The sequence below is a fragment of the Rhodnius prolixus genome, unplaced genomic scaffold (assembly GCF_049639745.1).
Source record: "Rhodnius prolixus isolate KJV_2025 unplaced genomic scaffold, Rpr scaffold_6, whole genome shotgun sequence".
Taxonomy (NCBI): Eukaryota; Metazoa; Arthropoda; class Insecta; order Hemiptera; family Reduviidae; genus Rhodnius; species Rhodnius prolixus.
This window is the reverse complement of record NW_027411634.1, coordinates 42,043,445-42,066,731: the sequence shown is the minus strand read 5'-3', so window position 1 is coordinate 42,066,731 and position 23,287 is coordinate 42,043,445. Positions and strand designations below refer to the sequence as shown.

The 23,287-nt window shown below is 31.8% G+C and overlaps 1 protein-coding gene and 1 long non-coding RNA gene across 5 annotated transcripts; one reads left to right on the top strand and one right to left on the bottom strand.

The window, feature by feature from the left end:
- Positions 1–1,771: 1,771 nt before the first annotated feature.
- Positions 1,772–23,249, bottom strand: Tnks (tankyrase). 4 transcript variants are annotated; one of them, XR_012462946.1, is made up of 20 exons: positions 22,738–23,156; positions 22,418–22,642; positions 22,187–22,337; positions 21,134–21,286; positions 20,152–20,405; positions 19,941–20,062; positions 19,610–19,811; positions 17,943–18,083; positions 17,729–17,855; positions 15,799–15,897; positions 14,138–14,303; positions 13,823–14,042; positions 13,507–13,739; positions 12,353–12,780; positions 12,107–12,267; positions 11,847–12,007; positions 10,686–10,869; positions 10,309–10,574; positions 9,444–9,617; positions 1,772–4,026 (listed from the first exon to the last, which is right to left on the bottom strand). XR_012462946.1 is itself a non-coding variant. In XM_074142652.1 (20 exons), exons 2-20 carry the CDS (start codon positions 22,931–22,933, stop codon positions 9,546–9,548), a joined length of 3,561 nt encoding a protein of 1,186 aa, XP_073998753.1. In that variant the 5' UTR covers positions 22,934–23,029; positions 23,104–23,249; the 3' UTR covers positions 7,501–9,545. The 4 variants fall into 4 exon arrangements, 3 of the variants coding, with proteins under 3 accessions (XP_073998753.1, XP_073998754.1, XP_073998755.1); XM_074142652.1 differs by lacking the exon at positions 1,772–4,026 and having other exon boundaries at positions 7,501–9,617; positions 22,738–23,029; positions 23,104–23,249; XM_074142653.1 differs by lacking the exon at positions 1,772–4,026 and having other exon boundaries at positions 7,501–9,617; positions 22,738–22,964; positions 23,075–23,211.
- Positions 5,257–10,577, top strand: LOC141461509 (uncharacterized). The gene is made up of 3 exons (XR_012462956.1): positions 5,257–5,396; positions 9,713–10,237; positions 10,325–10,577. It is a non-coding gene; the product is annotated as an uncharacterized lncRNA (long non-coding RNA).
- Positions 23,250–23,287: the final 38 nt, after the last annotated feature.

The window sequence follows — 23,287 nt, the reverse complement described above, 5'->3', positions numbered from 1 at the left end:
CTGTTTTACGAAGGAATTTTGGTTTCGTTTGAAACAGTGAAATCTATAACTTTAAATATTTAAAAACTACTTGATGGATTTTGATTATATTTTACCTGTTTCTGGAGACTACTATTGTCTCTAATTGTGTAAATTTAGGTAAAATTTTATCGAGCAGAAAACGAGATATTTAGGGATAAAATTTGTTTCTGTTCTATAAAGTGAAAATTTTTAATTTGGAATATCTCAAAAACTACTCGATAGATTTTGTTTATATTTTACCTGTATATGGGGACTACTATTCTCTCCAATTGTGTGAATTTCACTAAAAATCTATCGAGCAGAAAACGAGATATTTAGGGTTAAAATTTGTTTCTGTTTTACGAAGGAATTTTGGTTTCGTTTGAAACAGTGAAATTTTTAACTTCAAATACCTCGAAAACTACTTGATAGATTTTGATTATATTTTACCTGTTTCTGGAGACTACTATTAATTCTAATTGTGTAAATTTTGGTAAAAATCTATCGAGCAGAAAACGAGATATTTAGGGTTAAAATTTGTTTCTGTTTTACGAAGGAATTTTGGTTTCGTTTGAAACAGTGAAATCTTTAACTTCAAATACCTCGAAAACTACTTGATGGATTTTGATTATATTTTACCTGTTTCTGGAGACTACTATTCTTTCTGATTGTGTAAATTTTGGTAAAAATCTATCGAGCAGAAAACAAGATATTTAGGGTTAAAATTTGTTTCTGTTTTACGAAGGAATTTTGGTTTCGTTTGAAACAGTGAAATCTTTAACTTCAAATACCTCGAAAACTACTTGATGGATTTTGATTATATTTTACCTGTTTCTGGAGACTACTATTCTTTCTAATTGTGTAAATTTTGGTAAAAATCTATCGAGCAGAAAACGAGATATTTAGGGTTAAAGTCTGCTTCTTTTCTATAAAGTGAGAACTTTAACTTCAAATACCTCGAAAACTACTCGATAGATTTTGATTATATTTTACCTGTTTCTGGAGACTACTATTCTTTCTAATTGTGTAAATTTTGGTAAAAATCTATCGAGCAGAAAATGAGATATTTAGGGTTAAAATTTGTTTCTTTTCTATAAAGTGAAAACTTCAACTTTAAATATCTCAAAAACTACTCGATAGATTTAGTTTTTATTTTATCTGTATGTGGAGACTACTATTGTCTTTAATTGTGTAAATTTTCGTAAAAATCTGTCGAGTAGGAAACGTGTTATTTAGGGTTAAATTTTGTTTCGTTTAAAAACAGTGAAATCTGTTGTTGCCTTCTTTTTGTTACGTTTTTTGTAAACAACGTAGCCCCTGAACGCGGGATCCTGTTTTCATGAATGATGTGTCATTTGATTCGGACGCTTTACATCGAATGGGATAGGAGTTAGCCGCAGGTAAGTTAGGCCCCCTCCAAAAATATAAATTACTAATAACTTTGTAAATCTGTTCGATTTGGATAAAATTTGGTAGGATGGAAGGGTTAGGTAACATTAATGCGACGTTTTGCTCTTATCCCTATTAAGGGGAAGTATGGCAATCGTTGCGTTCAATCATCCCTTATACTTAATTTTTTAAACTGTAAGTTTTTGTTAAGGAATTAAGGTGTGTGTTATTTGATGAAGTTTGGAGGAGCCATTTAATGAAAATCTTCAACACATGGAAAAGTCAATGTCGTAGTACTTCAAAGTAAGTAATTTTTCGCCCAAATCTGAATAGTAGGAGAATATAGTAGAAGAACAAAAGGTAATAAAGTCAACACAAAGTATCGACGTAAATTACTTGTAATTCCTTTATTCACTTTGTTATTGTTTTTATTAAAGGGGATAACAATTTTTACACAGAAATAAGGAAATAATTAAAATTGTCATTTTGTATAAACAATTTAAAATTATTTTTATTATTTTACACAGGTGTTACAAAATATTTTATTAGAACTTTTCAATCCAATTTTCAATTATTTTACGTAATCCATTATAAAATTAGGAAGAACTTTGATACTTTTATTTTTTGGTGTGCCTGTGTTTAATTTGAATTGAATTTAATTATCCTAATAAAATTTGATTAAACTATAAAAAAAAAAAAAGGAGTTAAAACAAGCCTATCATATGAACCAACAGAAAAAAGAAGTAATTGTTTATTTTTACTTGTATTAATCAAATAATCTTCGTCTATTTAAAGAGATTCGTATTTCTTGATTCAAATGAAGAAAAGAATACCTTAAAGTTTCTTTCACACAAGCTGGAAAAAATCATTAAATTGTTATTGAGAATCTGAAACCGACTAGTATTCAAGAAATCTAGAGCTGAATATGATAATTCATTGATAACGTATAACTCGTCAGTACATTTGAAAAACTAAGATTTTACACAATAATACCTCCTGTATGGTTAGCATTTGTACAGAGGATGCGCAATAGAAAATTTTTAAATTACGTAAGGTCGCCCAATCAAACTAGAGTCAGAGGCTATTATTCTAATATAGCAAACCTAAGATGATATGATTTCCAGTAATTTTTATTAGTTTGTTTATCTTTAACAAAGTTTTATATATAAAAAAAAAATGCATGCATCACAATTGAAATTGACATCAAATTTTTATTACAAAAATAAAAATTGTTCTTTCATCACTGCTAGCACATAATAAGCAACAAACAGGAAGTACTTTGAAATCCTATTGCATTATTTTGAAACAGATGTTTTACAAACTTAATTACCACTGCTACCGAAACATTCTTTACGTGATATCTGCCATGCATGACAAAATAATTGTAAAATTATTTCTTGAATTGTAATTTAGTCATGCCTAAGTACATATAAAAAGAATATGGCAATCTTATTGCACAGCTAGTACTCAAGAGAGATTCATTGACGCATCGCCACGCAAAGTTGAATCATTGAATCTGGAGCAGAGAGGGTTATTATTTCAAAATATTTTTATCCATTTCTGAAATAGGATTCACTGAAAGGACAATATCGCTCAACATTTTTGATGCGGAATGAATATTATCATCACTATACTTGAAATTTTTCTAATTACTTACAATAACTTCCAGTATAATTATTATATCTTCATTTTTTTTTTTTTTAATACACTTTTTCCTCATTCGCCACTGCCACTGATATTGAGTTTTGATTCTAACAGCCCTGGTAATGGTTCAGTTTAAGAGGCTATTTGTGAGACATGAGTGAGACATTGAAAAAAAGAAGAAGTGTTTTAATGATATTAGTATTTTTTTTTTTTTTTTTTTTTTTGGCGCATCAACAGCTGAAGTCATTAGCGCCCGGAGCTTTTTCCAGTGCACTGCCGGCCTCCGGACAGTGTTCTCTTGTTACAGATAACACTGTCCATCACCGGACAGTGAGCTGTATTGTTTTTATTTTTGTATTAAGTCCGAAACTAAGAAATGTGACATACTTAATTCTTTCAATGTATGAAAAATATTCAAATTAAAGTTATAGACAGGTATTTGTAGCACTAATAAGTTAGAAGTCAATAGTGAGCCATTTTTGATAAACTAAAAAAAAGAAAGATTCTTCTTTTAAGTAGTAGTACAGGTAAACGACTTTTAATTTAAGTTTATAGTCAGGTTTCCAGTTGGGAATCAATCTAATGCTAAAGTTTCAGCTTCTTAAAAACAGCTTCATAAATACTTCTCACACAAAAACACTTTCGTAATCAAAAAAAGATATTTCCGTTTTAGATGAAAAATAAATTTCCAAAATTTAACAAGATCGCAATAAATTTCTTACCTAGTAAGAGAAAATTAAAAATAGATGGAATAAAGCCGGTATTCAGTAGGAATTTCAGAATATGAGGATACGATATTTAGTGTATGAACACCCCGACTCGCTCTGCGACCAATAACCTCAACAATAAATCTCAATGCATACTAGTCTTGATTGTTAATCAAAACTAATAAAGCAAATTATAAATTTTCTTGAGAAACAATTTATTCGGGCAATAAATTTTCAAAATACAAATCTCACAGAAAAATGAAGTGAAGTGATTCTGTTTTGACATCTAAAAATTAATAAATTATGTAAACAATTCGTAAAGAAAAAAAAGAAAAGTAAATTAGGCCTTGTGATAATAAAAGGCCTTGGTTTTTCTTATAATTAAAACAAAATAATAGGCCACACATTGAATCTTTAAATTAATAAAATTCTTGACTGCAATAATAAACTTTTAAAAAATCAGTTTTACCAACCAACATTAATTCACATTTTATATATTATTAATTTAAATTTCAACAGAATTACCTTCTTACTATGTATAAAAATTTCGAAATACGCTTTACATTTTAATAGAGCAGAAATTTATTATTACTTTTTTTCCCTTTAATATATGGTAATATTTTTAAAAAAAGACAAGTTAAAAGGTGCCAAAATATGTCAATTTTCTGTATTTTCATAATTTATTTTTGTTTTAATTTAAATTTAACAAATTTTTAAAATTTCTATAGTGCAACAGATTCACATTTATAAATTATAACAACATTGGATTCCTTGCTATAATCACTAAATTAAATTAGTTAATAATAAAAGGAGACAAAAAATAATTAAACGAAAAAATTTTTTAATCACAATTATTTTTAGGAGGTAGAAATAAAAGTAACTACAATCCTTCAGAATATGCGCAATAATAATTACATACGAAATATTTATTGGTGACTTTTTTTTCCTATTTTTAGTTAATTTTTTTTTTAAAAAAATTAGCTTCTAAATAATGAAAAATAATGTGGGGAAAATAAAAAGGGAATTATTGAAATGCAATGGTACAACACTGAATATTAGATAACCTATCATTTGAATCACGATTTAGAATGAGGAACATTGTGTTTACGCCAAAAAATGTTTTCAAAAATAATTTAAGTTTTTCCTGTTTTTTGTGAATATAAATTTATGTGTTCCAAAACAAAACGTCTAATTCCAGAGTTGAGTGCCAAGATGGAGTAAAGCAGTGAAACTGCCCTTTATATCATTAAGAGAGAATTAGAGGAAATTCCTCGAAGTTTGGAATAAAGGACAGACTCACACAAGTAGAAAAACCATGTGATCACGACAGGAATATACGAATGAGGAGAATTGGGTCAAAAATTTGAAAGCCAGGACAAAACTAGAAAATCATTTTACGTGGAATGGCATAATGTAGTAGTAAATGAGGAAAGGCGATCAAGAAGTACCCTGACAAGCCGAGGATTGTCCTCTCCTCATAAGAGGGACCAAGTGATAGAATCTGCAGAAATTACGTCGACGTTCAAAGTAAGATATTGAAGCCCGAAGTATTTATCAAAGTAATTGCTGGAGGACAAGCACTCTCTGGAAGGAACCCCTGCAAGATTTTGTGATTCCTTTCAAAACGTGAAGAAATTTTACTCTCGACATTTTCAGGTAATGAGTTTCCTATTTGTTTTTTTTTTTTTTATGGCGAAAGTACGATGTTACCCATTCCAATAAGTAGAAAATGAGCTTTTGTACCGACATGATCCGTGTTTAGCAACCGTACACGGCTTTACAACTCATTTAAAAAGTTCATAGTTTTATTTGAAAGTCACCCCATATACATTTCAATGAAGTAAATACATTTTTTTTTAAAAAAAAAATCACCAAATTTAACCTTAATTTCGCTTTTTTTATACTACCACCTAAATTACAAAAATTACTTTCTAAAATGTACAAAAAAAAACTTTTGAAATAAAATTCGTTAAAACATTAAACCAGACAAATGTTATTCTAAAATTAAATATAAGAATTTTTAAGAAATAAGCGTGGCAAAAAATCAGAACCTTTTATTTTATCTAATAAAATTAATAAATAACGATCTTAATCATTTATATAAAGTAGAATAATTAAGTTTTCTTTTTATATTTTCATTAACGAATAGAAAAGAAAAACAAAAAACTTACAGAAACTAACTTTTCCATTAGGTTTTCCATATTATCACCAAATTTGATTGTTTGTCCAGAATTAAATGTGGGAACCATCTTTATTACAACTTAGATGTATTTGAAGTTAAACTGACTTTTTTCAAGCCAAGACTGTAACACAGAGTTATAATTCACTACGATGTAAACTAAGCACAAGTCAACGATAAGTTGAAATAAAAAATAGGGAGAAGTAGGCTCAGAGGGAAAAGAATATGATGATTTTCATGAAAACGAAGAATACAAATTTGTTAGGTAAATTCTAACGCGTAGAACGTAATTTTTTACTCACAAGTTGAAAACAAATTTATTATTTTTCAAAATTTTAGATCGGCAGTGCAGATCTAGCGGCCCGCTATTAAGTTCGTTACGACGTGAATGCGTTGGGAACAATTAAATCATATTTAAATCAAAATTATTTAAAATATTCGTAATTATCTTTTAACTTCTACACAAATTGACTTTGCGTCTTCTTTCGTGGGACATTTCTTAACAAATACTACTCGCAGTTATGAGTTACAATTGAAATAAAACCTGTTTACTTATAGATGATCCACTCGTATGCACAAAATTATAAATAAATTTTGTGTTAATATAAATGCAAGATAAAAGTTTACTTTTACTTAGTTTATTTCTTAGTTATTTAAATTACTTATGGCACCTGTATGGAAAAGTTCGTTGTGGTATTAAAAAATAAGAATAAAAATTATGTAGTTTTTAATAAAAGAAACCTCGTCCAAATTATCACTTGACTTTCTAGTTTGTTTTTAACACATTTCACCAAGAATAAATATCTTACAACAAAGAAAATTATATTCATCTGCTAAAGAGCGACATTTTTTTTAAAACGATAGACTAAAAATACCGTTCTTCCCAAAAAGTTTTTTTTATTATACAGTTATATTTTATTCACAATCTAATAAAAAATAACACCACATTAGACAATGACTTTTATATAAACAACTATATTAACCGTTTTGTTAAATATAGAGCGTAAATAAAATGAGAAAATTGAACTTGGAATGATATATAATATAAATCGATAAATGTAATAATCGCAGTCTCTCACCTAATCAAATCATTGATTTAGATTTTTTCTTTTCAATTTTCTCTTAAGAAATATTTTACACATTATTTACATTTAAGAATATTGGAAACTATTAAACAAGAGAGAAAATCTTAAAAATTAAGATCTAATAATTAATAAAATTGTTTTTCTTTAATGAGACGATCGATCCTCGTCCGAATAAGATTGTATATATGGATTTTTTTTATTTCTCACTAAATTCAAATTATACTATTTGAAAATGTTAAATAATAGTTATTCATTTGACTGGAGGAAGGTAGGTGCTTTTTTAAAATTGTAAACAAGTACTGATCTAATGAACGTAGAATTTATTTTAATTAAAATCGATACAAATTCCAGCGAGCCTCATTTTTCACGCTTCCTTTTCTGCATAAGCGTCATATGTCCCAGAAGTAAAGAGCTGCTTGAGCTAGGAAATGCGAATAAAAGCGACTCTAGCACCAGTTATACCAACGTGACTTTCAGTGATGAGACAATTGTCATCTTTTTTTGGGGGGGGGGGGATTAATCTTTAATTTTGAGATTTAGTCCTATTTTTTATCAATCTCGAGATAACTCACCATTTTACAAATAAAAGATTGTTCTCTCGCTACAATCAACCTCTTCCATCACTCTGGACAGTAAGTCCACTTCTAGGAAGAGAAAATATAAGGGTACCTCTGCGAAGAAATTCAGTGTGCTGTGACCACTGAGTGCCTTAAATGTGACTTAAATTAAGTACATCTAATACACTGGCGCCTGCAGCCGTCCTTAACAGATTGATGGACAACAAAAAACAACTATATTCATGAAAGAATATTGGGAGCACCAAGTTCTGTGGAGTGGTCTCCGCCCGAATTACAACAACTTATAGCCGTAGCGAGACTCGAATGATAATGCAAGTTTAAAAAGAAAAAAGAAATTAGAATCGATTCTAAACCATTGTTTAATAAAAAAAAAAAAAAAATCTGAAAACCTATCGATTGTTCTGCACTTTTCTGGAACAATCAATTGAAATCGATCGATAAAATGAATATTTCAAATTTACACTTAAACGAATCCAAACTAAAAAAAAAAACTGATGTCGATTATTATTACTGAAAACTGAACATACGATTGTTTACATTAATTTCATGAAGAATGTTATGTACGTTCACAAAATGGGAAATTCCAACATCTGAACCCTAATATTGCATTTCTTTTTAAAATCTTTGAAGGATTCTAACCAAAGACAAATTGCAAGGAAACGTGCGTTAAAAAGATATAAAGGAGCTTAGATGCAACGCATTTCTTGATTCAGCTAAGAAAAATAAGGCAACATGTAAATGAGGCTGAACTGTTTTTAATGAGATATTGCGGATCATTCCGAAAACATTCCTTCATGTTTAAAAAAAAAAATAGTACAGAAAGAGGAATGTACACACAACAGAACTTATGCACCTTTTCATAAATTTTTTTGTATACATACAAATTACTAACCAAATTTGAATCGATTGCAGATATAATTGAATATAAAAGATTCGATTATAGACGCCAAAAAAAATTCAACTATTTCACAGGATTACTTTTATCAGATTTAAAATTAAGGGTGGAAAACTTTTATCGATTAAATACCTTAACTCCTAAATATAATTACTTTGTAAGTTAACTAACTAAACAATGTTTACGTCTATTTACGATTAGAGAAAAACAACTTTTTTTTGTTTTTGTTTAAATGTCACAGATATAGCTTCTTTTTTTGTTTACAATAATTAACTATCATCGAAAATTGACATTAAAAGTATATTTCGATTCAATAAGAGATTAATTAAAATTTCCTAATGGATAGTTTCCAAAAAAAAGTAATAATAAATAAGGAAAAAATTATAAATTTTTTGTTTTTGTTTTTTCACAACCATTTATCACAATATGCACCAATCCTACGAGAGAAAAAAAGCCAGCCTTTTTTTTAAAAAAAAAAAAAAAAAAAAAAAAAACTATTATACGAGATTAAATCCCCTGTTACCAGCTGTTTAATGTCAATGTTGACTAAAACGGCATCTCTGTTAGGTCTCGTATTAAAAGGGAATTTGATAGACGAAGAATAAAACAAAGTATTATAATATTGATCCGATCTTGCTATAGCTTCGAGCGAAATTTAATTACAAAAAAAATTATAATAATTATAATAATACAATTTCAAAAGCCTATGCAAAGTTGCCTAAATTTACAACGCTTCCCCACGCTCATTATACCAGATTTAAAAAATAAAAATTTAAAAAAAAAAACGCGAACTTAAATAAAATAATATTTCTGCTTAATGCACAAATATGATCCAGATTCTGCGCCGGAAAATAATCTAATTTTATTTTTTCATACTTTTCTTTGTTTGTGTTTTAAGGTTAAGGGGGTAGGCCTTAATTGAGTTACAAGTTTTGTTTTTTTTTAAACCAGACTCCCATTAAATACCTCTTAAAACCATCTTCATCTTAAACTCAGCATCACATTTTTCAGTGTGACTCTTGTCTCAGGTTTTTAAGATACTATATAACTTCCATTTTTTTTTTTCCTTTATCTAACTCCATCTGAAGGATTATCTTCTGGTTTCATTATTTGATAGGTGATTAAATATTCTGGGTAGGCCTGGAAAAAAGAAGGAAAAGAAATAAAATTAAGCTGAAAAGAGAAGTAGAAAAACCTAAAATCTCTTTTTCTAAACCGTGGATGTCTTTTTCTAGGACCCAAGTGCCCAGTAAGTAACGTCTGTAGGAGGGTAGTATAAAGCTGGTCTAGGAACTTCTTTGATGTAGACGTTGGGAAGCGTACATTCCCTGGTGGTCTTAAACCTTCTTCACAGCAACACCCATCCTGGAGGCAGTAGGATTCTGTACACTACTAACCGCACTCAGGAATCTCTAGGAAAACCCAGGCAACGGAGCTGGTAGATTGTGATAAAGTCAGGAGAATTCTAAACACTCCTAACCACACTGGACTCTCTAGGAAAACCCAGGTAACTGAGCTGGTAGATTGTGATAAAGTCAGGAGAATTCTAAACACTCCTAACCACACAGGACTCTCTAGGAAAACCCAGGTAACTGAGCTGTCAGATTGTGATAACCATTCGCTTATGTCCTAGAAAAGCTCCAAGAAAAGAGGGGAGCCAATGAATTTAGGATAACCACTTTCTGATGCCGAAGAGAGTAAATCCTCCTCCTCCCCGTTTAGATGAAAACTCAACATGATCGCAAAACTTCCTCTTCCTGGTAAAATTTTTCAAAAAAGAAAAAATTTTAAGTTATAATAGTGTAAGACATAACAAAATGTGATATTTTACCTGTTCTCCTCTATAGACAACATATTCTGGAAAATTAAGTCCACCTGACGAAGGACGACCGACTACTGAATGATGGCCAGGCGGTGCATGAGCCATTTTCATTGCGTTGAACTGTAGAAATGATTTACCCAACGTTACGCGACACAACAGTAAATGTCTATGGCAAACATAGCATGATCTATCTTTGTGAGATGTACATCCAGTACCACCTCCAATTCCATAAACGTACTGATTACTTTTGGATGAATGTTCAGCGAAATATATACCTGGTAAACATTAAAAAAATATATAACCTTTTTTTGTTTTTCTTTCAAATACAAATAATTTTCAAAACAATAGCAAGCTGATTTAATTGAATAAAATTTTCCACCACTAACCTGCACCAAACATACCACCAATATAAGCATGTCTTTCATCAAATCCTTTTTGTACGATTGCATTAATAAATGGCGATCCATGGAATAGCATTCTTTCATTGGATGAATTGCCATTCTCTTCGGAAACTTCGTTTCTTCTGTGACTATAACGTTCCCATAGTCGACGATTTTGTACCTTTTGCACCTTTAAGTACAAAACAAAAAATTATTATGCTAAGGCTTCAAGGCGTGAATCTCCCTGAAGGAGATAAAATACTATGGAGCAAATTACTAAGAAAAGGTTACTGTATATTTTTATTAAAATTCTTGTTCAAATTAAAAATCTTGTACTTGGTATTTTCTTGATTTAAATAGTAATCACTGATTGCTTTTTATCCAAACATTTTGTATTATTACTTTAGAAAAACATGCCATCTGAAGGAGATAATAAATATAACAAAAATATAACTTTTTTTTTTTCTAATTAATACTAATTCTCTTAGTTTTTTTGTAAATGTCAAAGTTTCTTTGAATTTATTGAATATTCGGAATTCCAACAACACTTTAATTTACGGTAACTGTACAAAAGTTGTGAGAAACCAATGGACACTTAGGAGGGTTAGCCAGGTAACCAACCAGCCACTCCTAATATACCCTAAATAAAATTTCTTTGAAAAATGAATCAAACAATGGCTGTGCCAAGATTAAATCGCTGAAGCCATCACCGAGAAAATCTCAGAAATGTGAATACCAAAAATAAAAAAAACACGTTCTGCAAAGATGTTGATTCTTCCGGCAAGGGCCACTTACAGGTCTTTATTGGTGAAATGCACCAATAAAATTTCAAGTATTAGTCTATAGTTTTATGAAGAGATCTAAATAATTTGTATAAATTTACATCATAGAATTTAAACATTTTATCTATTTGTAATGTCATCTCCCACGCCGACTGGTTAAAAACTGACTCGTTATATGTTACGCATAGAAAAATATTGCGTAACGATGACTGATCTATTCCTTTTTGGAGAAGATAAATCTGACGAGCCTTATGAAAAGCGAATTGTATAAAACCTGAAACCATCTTCTAGTGGAATGGAAATAACTTTAAGTAAATATTCTGACTTTTTTTTTAAAAAAAAATGGCTGTTACATTATTCAAATAAATATTAATATTTGAAATACCCTGATAACGGTGTATCTTGAAAATACACCGCCGGAATGTCCATTATCCTTATGTTCTCTAATAGTGTTCTGCATTTCATCTTCAACTGCGATGAACTCCTTATCCTCCCTCAGGAGATCAACTAAAAGTGTGCCTTGTTGCCAACTGGGACCAGATAAATCTAAAACAATCGCAATTAAAATAATAACACAATAAATTAAAATAATCGACACTTCCAAGTCCATTGCAAAACATTTACGATAAGACTTCTAGATTATACCTGAATTAAGTTGTAATTTATCCATCCCTTTAATAATTTTATGCCTGAACCCGTAAGCAGTTATGCCAACTTGTTTTAAATCATCGTGCCCCATTTCAGCCAAAATATCTAGCGTTATCTGTTCTCTTTCCAGTGTTTCTATTAGGTGTTCCAGTCCAAGGCTAGAAAGATGAATCTGGTTAATCGATTTTTGTTAACTACAATGATTTATTTGTAGAATAGAAATTAATAAAATATGACATTTACGATTGGAGGAAAGAAGCTAATGTGGTAGCGGCTACATCACGACGAGCTTCGGACGAAAGATGCGGTGACGTGGCACCATCTCCTTTATGATAGTACGTAGGAGACGGAAGTGAAAGACATGCACCCGATGGTAGTACAACGGTGTCTGTGTGTACAGTAGGCGCAGACTGTATTGGCGAAGCAGGTGGTGCTGGCGATGTAGGAGGTGCTGTTGTGGCATTAGTTCCAGCCGAGTCGGCTGTAGCTGTGGCCGGAATACTGGTAGCACCATTGATCTGTGCAGTGACAGCGACACTTGTTGCCGTGGTACTGGTCGGTACGGCCGCCATTGCGTCTTGCAGCAAACATCGCACGTCTTCACCGGTGGCCACTTCTAATGGACATTGCCCTTCTTGGTTTTTTAGCATTGGATCCGCACCATGGGCTAACTGTTACAAAGCGAAAAATGCTCATTTGAAATCTTTCGAAGAGAAAAGAAACTTCCTCTACAGTTTCCATCCTTGACTTCCAGTTTACTCGGATTTTTCGTAAAATATTTATAATGTGAGTTATATCTAAAATGTAATTTCCTGCAAATTATTAAGATAACACATGATGTTTTTTAGTTTTCCTTTGAGATTACGTAACTTATTTTTGGAAACTGTTTATTTAAACGTGCCTCCCACACATCCATAGCGCTTGTATTAGAAGAAAAGAGGAAAATATTGATAAAGTTGGGCGTTTAACATTACTTTTTTGTAGATTTTTACGATCAACCCTAATAAAACTGCCCTACAAAAGGTTTAACGGCATTTATTAAAGTAACAAACCAATTATAGAAATATTACTGCAATTCATTTTTACCTAATTGTAACAAATCTTTTGTATGCATTTGTCCAGTAACGATGGATGTAGAACATCATGCTATGAAATACTCGGTAATTTAAATGAAGTCTATTGGTCTCTTATCTCATGTAGCAGTACGAAGTATTTGAAGATAAACGTACAAACAATGAAAGATAACAGACTTTCCCAATAATATCATAGTAAAACCTTTACTTTACACACTAAAGTTGAAACTATTGTAAAAATAGCTAGAGAGCCATTTTCCCGTAGATTCCAATATTCTTACAAAAACCCACACTAGTAAAACAGGCAAAAAAAAAATTACCAACCAACAGGGCTGAAAGTTGAGTTCTTCCTTTTTGTGCGGCTTCATGAAGCGGCGTGAAACCCCATTTATCAGTAGCGTTCACCACAGTATTGTATTTGATCAGTAATGCCGCGATATCCAGATGACCATAAGAGGAAGCATTGTGCAAGGGTATCAATCCACCTTTATCCTGGGCATTCACGTCGGCACCGTTCTCTAACAGGAATTCAGCTACTTCAACGTTGTTGTAGCCCGCTGTGAATCAAGTTAATGTGAAACGAAGTCAAATAGCGAAGGAACCTTAAATTGAATTTGTCAGCTCTACATCCTAGATTTACCTGCCAAATGTAAAGGTGTGGAATTACGGCCTTGAGTATCTCTACAGTTAATATTATCCTGGGTGACTAATCGTTGTACTCTAGCCAGATTACCTCGTTTAGCTGCGTCTAACAGTGCAGAATTACCACGCAACAGATCAGCTACTTCTTGGTCTCCTTCTTTGACCAATTCCACAGCCATTGCACCATCACGATTTTTCTTAGTAGGATCAGCACCATGCTGCAAAAATGAAACGTAGGATGATCAACTTTATTAATAAAAGAAACATCTTAGTAAATATCATATAAATTTAAATAAAATTAAATTTGGTTTACTTGTAATAAAAGCCTAACAATATCATATTTTCCTTTGGCAGCGGCTTCGTGCAAAGGAGTAAATTTCCATAGATCGGCTACATTCACATTGGCGCCATGTTTCACTAACATTTCCGTTACTTCGTAATGTCCATAGGAACATGCATTGTGCAAAGGTACTAAACCTCTGTAAACAAAAATAAATAAAATGAGTGAAAAAATAAAAATAAGGAAAAATGTGAAATAATTCATTACAAATTGAGGGAAGTTTTATATCATTTTAAAGTTTTCCTCGACTTTCGGAGAAATTCCACAGCCACAAATTGATTTGTCCTTTTTAAAGTGTCCCTGTCGAGAACAGAGGCAACTTTCAATACAACTCGCAATACATTTCCGACTCTTCATGACACCGGATATCCATATTTAGTCTTGCACTTCCCAGTTAACTGATTTCGCCAGGCAATCTTCCTAGATGGCCAGAACATTCCAGCCTATTCTTTTCAATATTTTTGTAGCCTTCGCGTGAATTCCTTTCTCAACTACCAGGTAATTTTTTTTTTCCATTGATCCTGGACCTTAACCAGTTAAGCGTGGAATTTAGTTTTAAAAAACCTCCCACAGTTTGCGGAATAAAAATCAGACAATGACGTGTATAACGTCGAACGCAAGGCAAAACAACCAAAAAGTTTACAACGTCATAATAGTCACTGTAAGCGACTTTTTCTGCAATCTCTGGAGCTTACAGATTAAAGAGCATTCTGTGCTCAATCAAAATCTTGCACTGCCTCACTTATGCATTGCTCTAGTTCACTAGGGACGCAAGAGCTTTGAATTCTGTGCAAAATGAAATCATGTTCTTACTGAGGTCTGAACCTCTATCTAAGGTAAAAATACGGCATTGCACAAGGGTTGAGAGCTTCTATTTGTGTGCGTAATTCTCCAATCTCTAATGCGGAGACCAAACATGTACCAACCACTTATCATTTGGCTGGCTCCCACCACACCCATCTCCGTATAAAATACTTGGCAGTTCTATTGGTAAGATAAAGGAAACATTCCACCAAATAATATTCTTATTGTATTTTATTAAAATTTCGAGTTTTTATAAGTTAATGGCAATTTTATATTTTTCACAACGAGTAAATAGACGCCGAACGCACTGTAATAGAGATTTGGTTTGACGTGAATACACGTCAAACGCGCTAAACTGGTTAAATCTCTTTTCTCTTTTCATTAGATCTTTACTTAACGATCGTGTCTTCGCAGTAGCATTATGCCCATAGTATGACAACCGGTTTGGCAGAATAAAGTGCTTTGTTTGTGTGCTTTTAATTACATTGCATTGCAACTGCAAAGGACCGTGTTGAGCCAAGTAAAATTCTTAGGAGTAATCCCCTTCTCCAAAATGATTCTTAGCTTCACTTCTCTGTCAGCTTCGCTAACAATAAAAGGTGACCCAGTATAGTTATTTCATCCTCAACGATCCGAATAGCGCCTTGCTTCACCTTAAAGACCATACACAAAGGTCTCATAGAATTTACTTACGGTTCCATTACGAGTATTCTATTAAATGAGGCAAATACACTAATAGACCTTAATCTTCTACAAATAATTGGAGAGGTGGTACTGAAATATTCAGGATTAGCCAAAAAAAAACAAGAGCAACAAATTTTTAGAATTACCCTTTATCTTTGGAATGTACATCAGCTCCATGAGAAAGAAGATACTCCACAACTGCAATCCTATTGTAGCCTGCCGCAAAATGAAGTGGTGTGGAATGTCTGTTACAAAGAGACAAATTAATTTTTAAAAAAGAAAATGGCAATAGTAATGCTTGACAATACACAAATGCTACAGAAATAACAAAACAAAAAGAAGATAATTAAATTACTCCAAATATAGCTGAATAAGTGAACCAGAGAACGGGGGTTCCTGGTTAGAGTTCGACATACTTGGGGTATCCAAGCTTAACACACCACATACGTCCCCTTTACACCCTATCATTTACGCACATTATCTAATAAGTTGTAAAATCTGTATAATATGGTTGAGAAATAAATATGACTCAAATAAACTAAGTTTAGAGAAACTTATTTAGATCCTTGAGAGAAAGTAGTGCGAATATTCACACCCTTAAAGTTAATTTCATTGAATAAATCTAAGTAATAACTTGTAGTACAATTCATTCACACTCTGAGCCACAGTATACCTTTGACCTCACCATTCACAAATCTCACTTCTTCAATTCATTAACTGATTAACTGGAATAATGAATGAATAAACATGAATGAAGCCGAGTCAATTGACTCACAAACTCTGGGTAAGTTTTATGTAGGAAAAACGGGGTGCTAATGTGCAATCTTTCGCCCGCAAGATATTGGGAGGATAGCTCTAAAGATAATTAAAGTATCTTGGAGGTTCTTAAAAAGGATAAAAAAAAGAAACTCCACAAACTTTTGTACAACTACCCAGGCTCTCTAGATGGAAGTTGTAATTTAAATGAACGCTTAAGATTACAGTACTTTGATAAACACGCCCCTAAATCAATTTTCGTGAGATTACTGATGTGGAACACAATTGGTTCTATTCCCGATTGGAAATTCAGTTTCGAAAATAGGACAAGATGTTTGCTTTAATATCATGGATGGTACATCAGAAAGTAAATAGTACGTTGATCTATGCTTTTATTTGGTGTTAGATAGAATGTGTTAAGAGACAATTTGCTCAAATATAAAGGACTTGAATTACACGAAATACAATAAAATACCACATGGTTAATTAATTTTGCAACCTTTTTTTTATATTTCAAATTGTAAACAAAACATATTAATAAAGAAATCCAATGATCAGAAAAGAGAAACCCAATGATAAATCACTCTATAATTAATGGCGTAATTATATAAAAAAAAAGACAAGACACTCTCCATCCGTGATAGCGATAGTCCCTGTAGAGACGTTATCAGTGCGTAACCGGACATTGTAACACAGGACGTATGATCAACCAAGTGAATGATTTTTGTATGTATACAGAGAATTATTTATAAACTCTTGTGAAGCATTTATCTAAACATCTTTAAATTATATAACTTTCTAATAGGATGCACATGTTGCAAAAAAAACGAATAATATTAAGAGATTATTATAAACTCAACCACCATTAACTTTTATTTATCTTTTGCATTTATTGCAATAAACAAAGTTTTGTAAACAAAAAAAGTGTCATTCCTTAATTACTTTCTCTATTAGTGGGAAGTAGTGGAGCGCATCTGATTTCCGGGAGTTTTCAAATGAAAATATGTATTTCGAGGTTTTTAGAATCAAAACTTTCTTTTAATTAAGTTATTGTAAAACTGTAATTAAGATATTTTGCCCCTCATATGAATAGGAACATTAGAAAGCTGATTGAATCGTATTCTGATTCGGGATTGGTGGTTAGCAGAAGCAGAACTGTATTCAGTAGCTTTCAACTTTCAACTATAATTGACTAAATTTCCTTCGCAGCTTCCAGAAATTGAAAACCTGGTAAGTTTGGTAAAGGCCCTCATCAGATCTACCGAAGTGTAGATTCTTAGTGATTATTTTATTTTTATTATTATTATTATTTTTTCTCACCTTCCATCAAGATCTCTGCAATTTACAATATGCGGATAAGATGTTAACAATCTTTGCACTTGATCTAAATCACCAGATTTGGAAGCTTCAAGCAATTTATTCTCCAGATCAAGAATGGCTGGCGGTTCTACAAACAAAAACGAACACCCTCCTTATCACAAATATTATTTAAAAAAATTTAACTAGCTTTTTTTTAAAAAAAATTAATGAATACCTTGTAAAATTTTGTGCACATTTTCACCGGCAACCTGCAAGGCTGTATAACCTTGTAAAGAAACTACCGTTGTATCGACAGAATAGGAAAGTAAAATTCTGCAAGCTTGTACGTTGTCCTCTCGTGCACATCTGTGCAGGGCTGTAGAATATATACATAAAGATTATTTTCTTTGAAATCAAAACAAGTAACTTTTTCTGTAAATAAATCAAAGTAATATGACATATTCAACATGTAGTTTGTTGCATCTATGCACGCCAATCAGGTTTGGTGTCATCTAATGTTTGAAGTAATCAAAAAAATCACTTAGATTCTTTGAAGTAATCAAAAAAATCAGATTCTTTGAAGTAATCAAAAAAATCACTTAGATTCTTTGGAGTAATCAACAAATCATTTAGGTTCTTTCTTTAAAAACTCACACGCACTTTACAGTGAAAATCTTAGTATTTAGAATACTCGTATATATTGTAGCTTTACCTAAAATACTCAGGAGAACCATTTTCTCAATCTAGATTGCTAGATTAAGAATTCAGTTTCAAAAAGGTTTAATCAGTGAAATTAAATTAGCTTACGAGACTCACTAAAGTGATTTCAGTTTTTAGTATTGGCATATGGCAGTTGTGTTTTTCTAACTATTGAAGTTTTAAAAAAAGTCAAAAACAATGGGTGGTCTTATTTGTCTACAAAGAGTTAAGCTGAGATCTTAATTTGGTAGATGTTATCTTAAGATTAAAGACATTCTAAATGAATGCTAAATTATAACCTTTTATTAATTTTTTATTTTTGATCGCGAAGTAGGAACTACGCTCCTTGTGAAATAGCCAAGAAAGGATGACCTTGTAATTTAATGACTAAATTCAATTTTCATTTAAGGATTGCTACTTCGAAGGAATTTTCTAATAATTTGCTCACTCTTCTTGTTCTTAGAAGCTCCCTTCAATTTTCCCGAACATATCAGCAAGTTCCGTTTCTAACTTAAAATAAACTAGAAGCTTCGCTACCCCAATTCGTTCAAATTTTCTCAATCTCCTGCGATATACTAGTTGCCAAAGACATCGCAAGGGAGGGATGACAAGGAAAATACCTCCAGGGGGGGGGGACATATAAGCTAAAACGCGCAGTGTAGCCATTCAGCAAAAGAAATTAAAAATTTCTCCAATCCATAAGAGAAGTCTATTATCTTTTACAACTATAAAATATACATAGTGGGGCGCCTAGACGTCTACGGCCAATATTGCCAGTGACTGTGACGGTTTAATACACTTTTAATTCCTTCCAGAGTTATTTAATAGCGACAAGGTTGTGAAATAAAAAAGTACAAGGCAATGCAATTATCATTAACAAAAATCAATGTTGTCATGCTTACTTCACTCTGATGACTTTTCTAACGAACTGTGACAATCCAAACAGGCTTTAAATTTTAATGGTTAAATGCAAATATGTAATAATAAAATTAAACTACTCTAATAAATAATAATTAAGAGAGAAATTATATGCTATGCAATGAAGTGTTTCATCGTACTAATTTATTATTTTAAATAGTATTAGGCTTTTTATTTTTTTAAAGAATGTCTTCTTTACTTTCTTTTGTTACTTTTTTATTGACCAAGTAGCAAGACTTGAAATGGTTTTCCATTTCTAAGATTAAGTAAAAATTAGGCTGTTACCTGTCTGTCCAAGATGATCTAAAGCATTCACGTTGGCACCAGCTCTTAAAAGCGCATCCATTACATCATCGTGTCCAAGATCTGTTGCCACATGTAGAGGTGTAAGAAATTCTTTATTTTTCTCATTAAGATGTGCACCTTTACGTATCATTGATTCTACTACGGCTTTTCGTTTAGGATATGGTGAACTGGCTGCGTAATGCTAAAAAAAGTAAAGATATAATAATTTAGTTTCTCACAATAATCCAAATTTATCTTTAAAAATAAATAAAGCAGCTGACTACAATGAGGTTATAGAATCGATTCCTAATTTCATAGATTTTCCTCTTACCAAAGGTGTATCGCCCGTATATGGATGTTTAAAATTAACAATCTCTGAAGATAGGAACTTTTTCAGTCGAGAAGCATCTGCTTGTCTACACGAGTCCAACACATAATGTCCTTTGTACTCATCTATAAATTATATTTAAATAAAATCTCCTCTTCGCAACAAAAAAAAAAAAAAAAGCAAAAGATAAAAATAAAAAAGATGAAGTACTTACAAGCCAATCTATCCCTAAGTTCCCGTGTTCCAGCCGCATCAATCGCTGACTTGGAATGACAATTCAATAAAGTTGGATCCGCTCCATGACTTAATAACAATGAACATACTTCTAATCTGGATTTAGAGGCTGCTTCATGCAACGGTGTAAACTGCCACAAATCCATGGCGTTAACATTTGCTCCGGCTTTAATTAACATTTCCGTTACCTCAAAGTGTCCATATGAACAAGCGTTGTGCAATGGTACTAAACCTCTGTGTTAAAAAAAAAAAAAAGAATAGTTAATAAACAGTAATGTAAATTTTCTTACACATTGTTTAAACCCCCCCCTTAGTCAAAAATTGACTTTACCTATAGTCAAGCTGAAAATCAGGTTTTACCAAATAGAAAATTTTTCATTGTGCCATGAACTCAATTTCCGGAATGTTAGAAATAAGCGTACGGAAATTGGTCACTTATCGCACGATAATGCTATTGTCTTTACAATTAGATTACCAATTTATAATTTACGCAAATCTATTTAAGATAATTCAGCTAGTTTACTTCGACAGAAATGCACAAGTTTTGAATAAAATTTATTAAAAGAAAAAAAAGCAAACAAAACTTCAGTTGACCTAACCTTTACTGCTTGTGTAAGTAAATATCATTACCATTTGACTAATTTTTAAGTAAATATTTGATTCTGACTCGTTCCCTGACTTACTATGTCTGATTGTAATGTTTTTTTTTTGTTTCAAGAAGGTTAATAATAGAAAGAATCTCTTTTTATTGAAATCGTTTGCGAGTGTTGTTACCACGGCAACATTGTTAATTCTAGGCAATGTTTCTACTTTAAATAATTGTATGTTTTTTTTTTGAACGTAAGAAAAAATATCAACATGTGCAGAAGTTTTTCTTATCTTTTAATATTCGTAAAAAAAAGAAGAGAAAAGACTGCGATAGTCCCACAATTAATTATTATATAATACAATTTTCTCCTTACCCTTTATCCTTGGCATGAACATCGGCTCCATGCTGAAGTAACAGTTGTACTACTCTATTCCTATTGTATCCAGCTGCTAAATGAAGCGGGGTTGATCTACGTCCATCACTAGCATGACAGTTAACGTTCAATGGAGTCAACAAGCTAAGTAATCTGTGAGAAACATAAAATTATCCTACTGGGTAAATTATTTCCATAGCTCACTATTAACATTATTAACAACTCGCGGAATACAAACTAGAGTTTTTCCACTTACTAGTCTCACTCAAATTTACTACCCAAAACCAACCTCATAATTTTCTTTATAGCACATTATTAAAAAATATCTTACATCCCAAATGCCCATGCTACCTTGGAGTGTGTAAATTACAATTAGAATTAAGAATAAAACTGATATATTGATAGCTGATTAAATTATTTTGAAAAATCTCCTAAATATTAAGCAGATTGCACAAAAAAGCAAAGAAGATTTTTGTTAATTAGGATATAGTCAAAATAAAGAAATTTGTGAGAGTACCAGTCAAAGAAAATCTAAACTACTCTCGTATTAGAGAGTCATTTGGTTTCAATCTACAACAGACCCAAGGTACATTAAGCATACACAGAGGAACATGAAATACGCAATCGGATTTGAATTTTCCGCACACGTTAACTGGTGCCATTGTTGCGTTAGTTTTTAAATGATAATGAAACGCTAGATGCAAAAGTCATTCAGAACTCACAATAGAAATAATGAAATGTGGAGTCGCATTAAAAGTAATGAAAATTAAAAGTATTTCGAATAAAAACTAATTCCCCCTTTAAATTCGAATAAGTATTAACCTCTTTAGCCAAAATTGATATTAAGCAACAAGAACTTTTCGTTTTTTTTTTATAAAACTTGACAAATCAACTATAATGATTAAAACTTATCTCCGAAGTTTAAAGAACTTTTTAAGCTAATAAATGTTACTTTTGTTTGAGTAATATGAAAAACCGCGTTTAAGGAAGTTCGTAATTGTTGAATCAGTGACGAATATTTGATTAGCAAGAATTCTTACAAACTTTACCAACCTTTCCTCATTTCCGGTCCTGGCAGCTTCTAACACTTCTTCCTTTCTATACTCTCCAGTTAGAACAGCCCTTGTGGCCGAGTCAGCCACTTCAACTGCTGTTTTGCCCTCCGTGTTTCTTACCGTAACGTCTGCACCATGTTGTAATAATGCTAGAACATAATAAAAAGAGTAAATTCAATAGGCCAAATAATTTACGGCGAAACGATTAGATGTAGAAAGAATAACTGACCAATACAAACATCGACTTTGCCTTTGATAGCAGCTTCATGCAATGGAGTATAGTTCCAATTATCTCTGGTATTTGGATTAGCACCTGCTTCCAGAAGTAATCTGACAACATCTGCATGGCCAAAGGAACACGCGTTGTGCAGAGGATGTAAACCTCCATCATCTCTAGCTTGAATCGAAGCTCCAGCATCTAATAAGAATTCAACTATGTCTTTTCTTCCGTACCCTGAAATTTTTTTGGGGGAAAATATGAAAGATATGAATATGAAAAATAAAATTAAGATTGATATTAATAAAATTGACTAAGAATTGGGAATGTACCAGCAGCAAAATGTAAAGGTGTTGATTTTCTTCCAGCGGTGTCCCTAGCGTTTACCGTTTGTGGATTAATTAATTTTTTAACTTTACTGCTGTCTCCTACTTTACAAGCTTCAAATAATTCTCTCAAAGGATCTGCCACTAAACTGGAAGCGAGTGTTTCTGTTGAAACAGAATAGGTAGGTCTTCGATTCGCCATCTTCGTACATACTGCCTCATATTTTGCATTACTAAGAGAGCATACGAATTTTCTTACTATTTAACTTTGTCGTACACATTTACTGTTAAAACGTTTCTATAAAGAGTAAATTCATTTTAGTAAAAAATATGAGAACTTCACCTCTAGCTTCATTAAGAGTCAAAACAAACCTAAACACGCAGACACCTGTGTACTAATGATGAACTTATGGTTAACAAGAAAAAAACATTATCTTGCAGGCGGTGACTATAGCACTTTGATTACGTAAATCTACTTTATAAAGAATTTAATAATCTACAGTTGTTGGATTAATTCCAAAACTAATTAGGCATACAAAAGTAAAGACTTTTAAAG

Excerpts from the sequence above, each read along its gene's own strand:
- Tnks (XM_074142652.1), bottom strand. The coding sequence starts at position 22,933 with ATGGCGAATCGAAGACCTACCTATTCTGTTTCAACAGAAACACTCGCT. Across the intron at positions 22,338-22,417 it reads CAAAGTCGATGTTTGTATTG|CATTATTACAACATGGTGCA; the intron begins GTCAGTTATTCT and ends ATTATGTTCTAG. Across the intron at positions 18,084-19,609 it reads AGATCATCTTGGACAGACAG|CCCTGCACAGATGTGCACGA; the intron begins GTAACAGCCTAA and ends TATATTCTACAG.